General features: G+C 48.8%; 1 protein-coding gene across 1 annotated transcript; it reads left to right on the top strand.

The window, feature by feature from the left end:
* The first annotated feature begins 1186 nt into the window (after positions 1 to 1186).
* On the top strand, positions 1187 to 10394 carry ATP6AP1 (ATPase H+ transporting accessory protein 1). The gene is made up of 10 exons (XM_081276902.1): positions 1187 to 1395; positions 1625 to 1751; positions 5075 to 5149; positions 5590 to 5783; positions 6350 to 6390; positions 7146 to 7231; positions 7712 to 7950; positions 8600 to 8647; positions 8874 to 9105; positions 9567 to 10394. Exons 1-10 carry the CDS (start codon positions 1238 to 1240, stop codon positions 9774 to 9776), a joined length of 1410 nt encoding a protein of 469 aa, XP_081133028.1. The 5' UTR covers positions 1187 to 1237; the 3' UTR covers positions 9777 to 10394.
* Positions 10395 to 10619: the final 225 nt, after the last annotated feature.

The following is a 10619-nucleotide window of genomic DNA, read 5'->3' on the forward strand; positions in this document are numbered from 1 at the left end:
AGACCTTATTTCAAAATAAGGTTGCACTTTCAAATTCTGGGTAGACACAAATTTAATCCAGCACATGTATGCCCACCTCCTAGATTTCGCCATTAACATGTTAGCATCCTTGCTTTATCACATACCTATCTCTATCTACCCTCTTTCCATTTTATTTTTGGTGCATTTCAAAGTAAGTTGAAGACATCTGTTCGCTTCCTCCTAAATTAATCAGGATAATACCCGTATGGAGAATTCAATATTTGGTTGTATTTATTATTTTGTTTGCAACAATCACAAGTCTGAGAAACAAAAAAATGGGCACAGAAAAAGATTTTTTAAAAAATCTCACAATTCGTGGGGCTGGGGATGTGGCTCAAGCGGTAGTGTGCTCGCCTGGCATGCGTGCGGCCCAGGTTCAATCCTCAGCACCACATACAAACAAAGATTTTGTGTCCGCTGAAAACTAAAAAAATAAATATTAAAAAAATCTCACAATTCGTTTGAGGTTGTCTTCCATTTCCTGACTTTACCTGTCACTCTTTTTCCTTCCTTAAGAGCAAATCTCAGACTCACACTCCCAAAGTTGCCAATTGGGACTAAGTTCAAGTAACAGTTTTCTGTCCTTATCTTACCATTTAGTGGTAACTGACAAGTAACATTGTTAATCATGGTGTCCGTGAAACCACGCTTCCTTCTGCGGTTTCCTTCTCGTCTTCGGATGCTGCTTCCTTAGGTCTTTTCTGGACCCTCCTCCTCCCTGCCCTTTGTAAGTGCTGGTGTTTTCGATTCCTTCCCGGGTCCTCATCTCTCCTCACGCTAAGGGATTGCATTCTCCTTTTACCTGTACCAGGGAAAGTCTATCTGCAGGAAAAACATACCACTTTTGCAATTTTAAGCAAAAAAACTAAAACAGGGAAGGGCGACATGTTTCAGTTTGCAGCGCTCTGGAACCACCCTATGGGGCCGCACCAAACGGCACCGAACAGCACAGCGCGCCGCCAGGATAGGTCGGTTCTGAGCAGGTAGGGCTCGGCCCCGCCCCCTTCCTCACGCAGAGCATGCGTGCCTGAAGACACGTACAGCCAACCAGTGAAAAGGAGTGGTTGAGAGTGCCATGCACTTGGCCCAATCATGGGCGACTCTGATGAGAAAGCCTACTCCTGGACCAATGGTGGGGTGGGGCGGGGTTCGGGAGGGGGCCGTGGTCACCTGATCTGCGGCGGCCGTGGCGTCCCTGACAGTGGAGGCTGAGGCTATGATGGCGGCGGGATTGGTGGCTCGGGTGCGGACAGGGTCGCGGTGGGCCCCGGCGCTCTGGCAAATGCCATGGCTGCCGCTGTTGCTGGTTTCGGCGGCGGCGGCGGCGGTGGTGGCGGAGCAGCAGGTGCCGCTGGTGTTGTGGTCCAGTGACCGGTGAGCGGCCGGGCCGGGTTGGGGCGGGCTGCGCAGCGCGCCGCGGCGGTTGGGACGCCCTCCGTGAGGGGCTGCGGGGCCAAGAGGGGGACTGTCCCTTGCTCTGGGGCTCGCTTCAAGTCAGCGGGTATCAGAGCTCTGAGCCCCACGCATCAAGCTGGGCGCCCATGGGCTTCAGATCTCAAACCATGCGCCCCCTCATGACAGCACCTCTTCTGCCCCTTGTCAGGGACTTGTGGGCTCCTGTGGTCGACACGCACGAGGGCCACATCACCAGCGACATGCAGCTTTCTACCTACCTAGACCCCGCCCTGGAACTGGGCCCCCGGAATGTGCTGCTCTTCCTACAGGACAAGGTGCGCCCACCCAGTCTACTTAGTCCTGGTATTTGGGAGGCGGGCAGGTTGCTTGCCCCCACAGTCCATTACTAAAGGGAAGCTTCCATGACCTTGTCCCAACTGTAAGGAGGTGTGGTTCTACTCTTGGTAAGGCCTGTAGGAAAAGCTTCAGTGGAAATGGTCAGAGATTGGAGGAAACAACGGGTCAGAGACCAGATACCTACCAAGGACCAAGCACTTTAGACATTCTATGACCTACTCTAGTGTGGTTTGAATTATCATAACCATTTACATATGAGAAGTCTGATGGCTGGAGGAGGATAAGTGACTTGCCCAAGGTCACACAGCTAATGGTTGGCAGAGTTGTAACTCAAACTGTAGTGATTATAATAGAGATAGGAATAATCCAAAAATGATTACATATTTATTGCTTCATATTGCTGTACTAAGCTGATGTTGTTATCTTGCTAAAGAAACTAAGGTTTTTAGAGGTGTAATTATTTGTACAAGTTCCACAATTTAGACAGCACACTGGTTCCAGCTTGAATCTGTCAGACCTATTCCCCAGTTTGTGTTCATAATCAGCATGTTGCTTTCCCTCCTTTCTAGGCCTCAGTCCCCAAAGCAAATGTGTAGTATGCGAGAGGATTCTAGGGAAACCTATGATTGGTGTTTGGGAGGCTGTAAAGCCTCTACTTGTCCCTTCCTTGTTAGTGGGCTTTCTGGCTCATTCTTTTTTTTTTTTTTTTTTTTTTTTTTTTAAAGAGAGGAGAATTTTTTTAAATATTTTTTTTTTAAGAGAGAGTGAGAGGGGCTGGGGATGTGGCTCAAGCAGTAGCGCCCTCGCCAGGCATGCGTGCAACCTGGGTTCGATCCTCAGCACCACATACCAACAAAGATGTTGTGTCCGCGGAGAACTAAAAAATAAATATTAAAAATTCTCTCTCTCTCTCTCTCTCTCTCTCTCTCTCTCTCTTAAAAAAAAAAGAGAGAGAGAGAGAGAGAGGAGAGAGAGAGAGAGAGAGAGAGAGAATTTTAATATTTATTTTTTAGTATTTGGCGGACACAACATCTTTGTTGGTATGTGGTGCTGAGGATTGAACCCGGGCCGCACGCATGCCAGGCGAGCCCGCTACCGCTGGAGCCACATCCCCAGCCTGGCTCATTCTTTTTTTGGCCTTCCTCCATTGCTGTGTCAGCAGGTGGTAGTGGTCATGCTGGCCTGTAGTATTTCCGGGAGGTGGTATAAATAATGGACTCCTGGGCTGGGGTTGTGGCTCAGCAGTAGAGTTCTTGCCTAGCACATGCGAAGCCCTGGGTTCAATCCTTAGCACCACATACAAATAAATAAATAAAATAAATAAAAGATATTGTGTCCCATTACAACTAAAAAATAAATATAAAAAAAATAATGGGGGCTGGGGTTGTGGCTCAGCGGTAGAGCGCTTGCCTAGCATGTGCAAGTCCCTGGGTTCAATCCTCAGCACCACATAAAAACAAAATAAAGGTATTGTGTACAACTGAAAAATAAATATTTTTTTTAAAATAATGGACTCCTAGTTCTACCACTTATCAGCCTTTGAGCACATGAATAATCTCTGTAAATGATAGTTTCTGCAAATTTGAAATGAAGACACCACCTACATCAGGGCTGTGAGAAGTAATTCTTTATCTATATAAAACATGTTTGGGGTACCCCCAGTCTTGGGACATTCATTCATTTACCAAAGATGACATGTTTCATATATATCAGGTATTGTTAAGTTTTAGGAATATTGTAGTGAGCAGAATCAACCAAGCCTCCTCTCTTCAGAAAGCCAATGTTCTTGTGGGGGCAACCAGTAAATACTAAGTTGGTATATGACATCAGTACTATAATCTAGCAAAGGAAGGAGGCTAAGAGGACAGAGTGATTTAGGATACTGTTTTTAGATGAGGATGATTAGGTAATTGCTCATTGAGTAGGTGATATCTTTTTTTTTTTTTAAACTTTTTTTTTTTTAAGAGAGAGAGAGAGAGAGAGAATTTTATTTATTTATTTTTTAGTTTTTTCGGTGGACACAACATCTTTGTTTGTATGTGGTGCTGAGGATCGAACCTGGGCCGCACGCATGCCAGGCTAGCGCGCTACCGCTTGAGCCACATCTCCAGCCCAGAGTAGGTGATATCTTGAAGAGGGAGAGAGCTATCTAGCTTTGGGAGGACATCCCTGGTAGTGGAACAGCAGATGCAAGGGCCATGTGTAAGGAGTGCTCTTGGTAAGTTCAAGGAGGTGCTTGGTGTGGCTGGAGCCTTGCGAGTAAGAGAAAGGATTAGGAGATGGTTTTCCAGGAAGCCAGGAGATGAGGGAGGGCTGTCTAGGCTATGAGGAGGAAGGTTGGTTGCAGTTCTCAATATGACAAAGCCTTGGAACAGGGAGTGATGTGAACTCTTGATTAAAGAAAGCCCATTGGGGCTGGGATGTGGCTCCAGTGGTAGAGCATTTGCCTAGCACGTGCGAGGCCCTGGGTTCAATCCTCAGTACCACATAAAAATAAATAAATAAATAAAATAAAGATTAAAAAAGAAAGAAAGAAAGAAAGAAAGCCCACTGGACAGCACAAGCAGCCAAACATGGTTGAATTTCCTTCCCTGAAAGGTGGGACAGCTGAGCAAGTGTGTATACTAAACATAGTGAGGTTAAGGAAGCTGATTAACATCATCTCTGGACCTGACAGAAGCCAGAAGAAACTGGGGGGTAGGGGAGAGGGCAGGAGTTAAAGGCCATGTATATATTGTAGAGGGAAAGGGAAGGCACTGGGGTTGCTGTGGTCCTGAGAGCTCCAAAGACTTTGCTGCTTCCTCCACTACATGTGTTCTAAGATCTATACTATGTTGCCCTCCCACCAAAAATGGTGGTGGGGGGGTACTTCTCACCCTCCTAGAAGAAGATCCTGTCTGGACTGGATATAGCTGGCCATCCTTTGCTCTGACTTTGACTTCCGTTTTGGTAGCCATGCTGTGAATGTTTTGCCTGCAACCCTCCCTTCCCCTAGCTTCCCTGTTTCCTCTCCAGTTCCTCTTGCTGGCTGACTCCTACTCCCGAGGTTACCACAAGCCAGCCACCTGCAGATCTCTCAACCCCGTGACCATATCTTCTGTGTCTTGTCACCCTATCCTGACAGTGTTACAGGGAAGAGTGAGCCTTCTACCCCACCCCCACCCTACCTACCCACAGTTTGTCGTCTATCATGCCCAATCTGATTCTAAATGAGATTTTTACTGGCTCTGAGAATACATAGGTCCTCTGGCCCCAGTTTGTTGCCCAACCTCCTGAGATGGTTCTTCTGCTTTCTTATTAGCTAAGCATTGAGGATTTCACAGCATATGGCGGTGTATTTGGAAACAAGCAGGACAGCGCCTTTTCTAACCTGGAGGTAAGTAAGAGTCCTCTCCCAGCCCTGGGTCATGTGGACAGGCCATCCTATGCCTTCCTTTCCAGCACAATAAGAACTGTACTTAACCAGGTGTGGTGTCACATGCCTATAATCCCAGCTACTTGGGAGGCGGAGGTAGAAGGATCATAATAAGTTCAAGGCCAGCCTAGGCAAGTTCGAGAGACTTGTCTCCAAATAAAATGAAATCTCAGTTGTAGAGCACTGAAAAAAAGTTGAGAAGTGTATGCTTTGGGACAAGAGATATTGGCTTTGAGGGTAGAAAGGCCTGGGGTCTAAGTTTCATGCCTAAGGGGGCCATTTTCTTTCTGACCTAAAGTGAGACCCCTTTGTGGTTCTATCTTGCCAGGGAAGTTTGGGGGGATAGCCTGGGTCTACTGGTCTCTGGCTCACTCAGCCTTCCACCTCTTCCCAACTCCCAGAATGCCCTGGACCTGGCCCCCTCCTCGCTGGTGCTTCCTGCTGTTGACTGGTATGCAGTCAGCACTCTGACCACCTACCTGCAGGAGAAGCTTGGGGCCAGTCCCCTGCATGTGGACCTTGCTACCCTTCGGGAGCTGAAGCTCAATGCCAGCCTCCCTGCGCTTCTGCTCATCCGTCTGCCCTATACAGCCAGGTATGGCCCAGGTAGCCTAGCCTCCAGCATCTAGCCTTGGGGCCCAGAGAAAGGCAAGGCTCTGGGCTTTGGTGGCACAATTTGGCCAAAGATGATAGTACTCCCCCTGCTATATATCACCTTAAAACCCTTCCAGAAGAAGGTTCCCTCTTTGCCAGGAAGAGATGGGAAGAGCCTTCTGCCAGGTTTGACTTAAGAGTCAGTATCCAACAGTGTGCTAGGTCTGTTGGGCCTCCAGAGATGAGGCAGACAGGGGACCTGCTTGTGGGGAATCTCCTCACCTATCTAGGCCCTATTCATAGAGCAGATGTTAAGGACATGGTGGTGACTGTGAAGCCTGTGGGGGAAGGGGAACATGATTCCAGACAGAGGTGCTGAAGTAAGCAAAATGGAGGGAGTTGGTGAGCCTGGTCCCTGCACAGGTTTCAGAGTGCTGGCTGGAATGTGCAGGTTTGGTGAGTGGCTAGTAGAGAGGGGGAAGAAGCTAGAGGAGCTGAGGGAAGGGTAGCAGGCTGCAGGCCAGGCAGAGCTACCTGTGGAGCTCTCATGCTGTGTCTTGTCCATAGCTCCGGTCTGATGGCGCCCAGGGAAGTCCTCACAGGCAATGGTGAGTGGGGTCAGGGAGGATGCATGTTTTCAATCCCTCCTCAGGCAAGGGCCACAGAAGGCTAGCCTACATCTTTCTTCAGCCCTTTCTCACCCCCAGGATGGCTCCCTGCTTCTTGGAGCAGCTGAGAGCTGAGCAGAGAAATGCCAGCTCTCCTGTCACAGCTCTTTGCAACTAGTCTCACCTTGCAGTGTCCAAATGCCTTGTGACTTATTGTGCAGGAGCCTGTGGATCCAGTTGGTGCTCGGGCTGTGTGAATACCAGAGTTTCACACTGCAATAAACAATTAGGAGGACTTTTTTTTTTTTTTTTTTTTTTTTTTTGCTATAAATTAAAGCTTTTCATTCCCCATGGAATGGTAGTTGGGTGCATATAGAGTTTTCTATATGTATTTTTCCTTTTGCTTAGGTTGGGCTTGGCATTAGGGAGTTGTTGACAGGCCACAGTTTTCCCTGGGGAGGCTTGCAGAGGGGATCTTCAGTGGAAACTAAAAGCATGACTTTCACATGATACAGGATTCTAAAGCAGATGGTAGGCGGTGTTTTTTATTTTATATATATATATATATATATATATGTATTTCTTTAGTTATCCATGGACCTTTATTTTTTATTTATTTTATGTGGTGCTGAGAATCAAACCCAGTGCCTCACACATGCTAGGCAAGTGCTCTGCCACTGAGCCACAACCCCAGCCCCAGGCAGCGTTTCTTTAAGTGGGCTGCCTGGTGACCTTATTCTCTGCTCTCCCCTCAGATGAAGTCATTGGGCAGGTGCTAAGCACACTCAAGTCTGAAGATGTCCCTTATACAGCAGCTCTCACAGCAGTCCGCCCCTCCAGGGTATGTGCACTACCAGCAAGGGTTCTGAGGCATGTGGGGAGAGGCAGTGTGGTGAGTCTGCCTAAAGGTGGAGCATGTGCTAGGAGTCTGCCTAGAGGTGAAGTATATGCAAGGCCTCCTAGAAGCCCCAGGGCTCATGGAAGCAGTTGGAAGATTACCCCAGTGGGGCAGCTCTGGGAGGATTAGGAGGAGCAGTCAAGTTCTGCCTCCTCCATCTAGGGCAGCTTTCCATCTTTCTTTGTGAGCCTTATGGGCTGCATTCTTGAACATAGTCCACGAGATCCTAAGTTTGAGGGAGGGAAAATATCATCAGGGCTAGGGGCCCATGGAAAAGCTTCCTGGAGAAAACTGCCTTCTCAGACTTCCAGGACTTTTAGGTGGTGGACAGGGTGCCCAATAGGGAGAGATGGGAGAGCAGGACAGTGGGTCAGGACTTGCTCCCAGGGCTGTTGAGAGAAGGCTTATTGGGTGTTTCTGCAGGTGGCTCGTGATGTAGCCATGGTGGCTGGGGGACTAGGTCGCCAGCTACTCCAAGAACAAGTGGCACCAGCTGTGATCCATCCTCCTGTGAGTTATAATGACACTGCCCCGCGGATCCTGTTCTGGGCCCAGAACTTCTCTGTGGCATACAGGGAGCAGTGGGAAGATCTGACTTCCCTCACCTTTGGGGTGCAAGGGCTCAACTTGACTGGCTCCTCCTGGAATGACTCCATTGCCACGTAAGGGCACTAGGCTGGGGAGGAATGAGCCACCACACGTGGCCTTCCTGCCAGTGTGGGACAGGGGCAGGGATCCAGGGGCAAGTATGTGTGTTGTGGGTGAGGGTGGTCTTGGTGGGCTCTGTTCACCAGGGATAGGTGGTATCTCAGGGTGGAGCTACTGGAGGGGGAGGTACTCACAGTTTTGCCTCCCTGTGCTCCCTAGGCCTTGGTTGGAACCTGGGAACCTGGTGCTTTCCCCTTGAAGGAAACCTTAGGCCTGTGTGTGGTCAGATACCAGACCAGCTACAACAATCAATTCTAGGGCCCCCATACCCCTCCCATTTCCCCTTACCCCAAAGCCCAAACGAGGCAATTCAGTGACTCTAACAGGGAGCTAAAAGGAGGGGAAGTAGACTTGGGGACCAGAGAAAGGAGCCCTAAGCTAGAGGCACAGCACCTGGGTGTTGGCTTCTAGCTCCTCGCTCTGTTCTTAACTTGGTTACGACTGGAGCCTTAGTTTCCCCATCTATCAAGTGGGAACACTGCATCTTCAGGTGACTATGAGGAACTGGGGCAGCTTAGGCAGGAGCAGACTGAGAAGCTTGCTCCTCTAAGCCACCCAAGGCCCTCCTGGAGACTGATAGCAAATCTCTATCTCACCTTGCAGGCTCTCGCTGACCTATGAACAGCTCTTTGGTACCACAGTGACGTTCAAGTGAGTCATTCAAGTGGGATGGATGTAGCTCAGTGGTAGAGTGCTTGCCTAGCATGTGCAGGGCCCTAGGTTCAATCCCCAGCACTGCAAAAAAAAAAAAAATAAATAAAATAAATAAATAAAATAAATAAAACACAAGTGAGTCCTGAAATAGTTAAGATATAGGTGGGGGCTACTGTCATTTCAGTCTCCCCTGCTTACCTGACACCCCTAACACCTCCTCCAGGTTCATTCTGGCTAACCGCTTCTACCCAGTATCTGCCCGGCACTGGTTTACCATGGATCGCCTCGAAATCCACAGCAATGGCTCTGTCACCTACTTCAATGCTTCCCAAATCACAGGGCCTAGCATCTACTCCTTTCACTGCGAGTATGTCAGCAGTCTTAGCAAGAAGGGCAGTCTCCTTGTAGCCCGCACACAGCCTTCCCTGTGGCAGATGACTCTTCAGGACTTCCAGGTATGGAATAAGGAGGGGATGCTCTCTCCCCAAGCTTTATGGGGCTTCCAGTAGAAGCCATGAGCTTGAGGTTTCCTGAGTATAGAGGTATTTGGAAGTACTGCTTAACTAACCATCTAGCTTGGCTATTATTATGTTTTTTTGGTGATGTTCTAACAATAAGCAGTACACTGGGGTTTATTTCTGTGGTTTGAGAAGGAAGGGAAATCTACTACAGGTGGCCTGGATGTGATCACTGGGTTTCTGTCATGTTCCCCTTCAGGTGGGAATGCAGGCTGATAGTAGCAGAGTACTAGGGGAGGGGGAGGAAGGATCTGAAGAGTCTCAATGTAGCTTGGGCTTGTGGTTGACAGTCCTGTCTTGTGCTGCCTATCAGGAATATGGACTGTCCCTGACTCTGGACCTCCCATTTATGTGGAGCCACATGGTCTCTTCTGACTCACATCTGTGTGTTTCCCCAGATTCAGGCTTTCAATGTGACAGGTGAGCAGTTCTCCTACGCCAGTGACTGTGCCGGCTTCTTCTCCCCCGGTATATGGATGGGGCTGCTCACCTCCCTCTTCATGCTCTTCATCTTCACCTATGGCCTGCACATGATCCTCAGCCTCAAGACCATGGACCGCTTTGATGACCACAAGGGCCCCACTATCTCTTTGACTCAGATTGTGTGACCCATGCTAGTGGGAAGTTGAGGGTGTGATGGTGTTCAGGTTGTCACTTTCCCATCTTGTGGCACATTGGACTGAAGGGCTTCCCCTCTTCTACCCACTGAGGGGCTTCCCTGGGGCTGTCCCCCCATCTCTACCAATAAGGTGTATATATTCTGCATAGATATTAGACAAATTTCCCAGGCTCAGTCATTGTGAGGGGAGGGGACAGTAGTTCTAGGGTCCCCTTTCTCCTTATTTATTATCTTTTCACCATTACCCCCTTGCTGTTTATAGTGCTTTTGTGTAACAAATGCTCTCTCCCCAAGCTTTATGGGGCTTCCAGTAGCAGCCATGAGCTTGAGGTTTCCTGAGTGTGGAGGTATTTGGAAGTACTGCTTAACTAACCTTCTAGCTTGGCTGTTATTATTATTATTATTATTATTATTATTATTTTTGGTGATGTGCTAACAATAAGCAGTACACTGGGGTTTATTTCTGTGGCCTGAGAAGGAAGGGACGTCCACTACAGGTGGCCTGGATGCAATCACTGGGTTTCTGTCATGTTCCCACCAGGAGTGCCTGGCAGGAGTCTGGGGTGCTCTCTTGTTTCCTTCCTAATAAAATAAAGACTGTATTGGACCTCTTGTCACTGTTTTCTGCGCTGGGATTAGGTATGCACTTGGCTTTGGCTGAGGGATGCAGGAGGAGGCACCCGGATGTAGCCGAGCCAAGACAGGCGGGAGGCGAGAACATTTAGAACCTGGGTGGGTGGGGGTATCGAGCCTCTAATTAGGGTACGAACGGGCATTTAGGGCGAAGTCTGGATGTGCTTCCAGCCTTGGGAGGTACTCATGACAATGGCAG

Source organism: Spermophilus citellus (genome assembly GCF_964194105.1).
Source record: "Spermophilus citellus genome assembly, chromosome: X".
Classification (NCBI taxonomy): domain Eukaryota; kingdom Metazoa; phylum Chordata; class Mammalia; order Rodentia; family Sciuridae; genus Spermophilus; species Spermophilus citellus.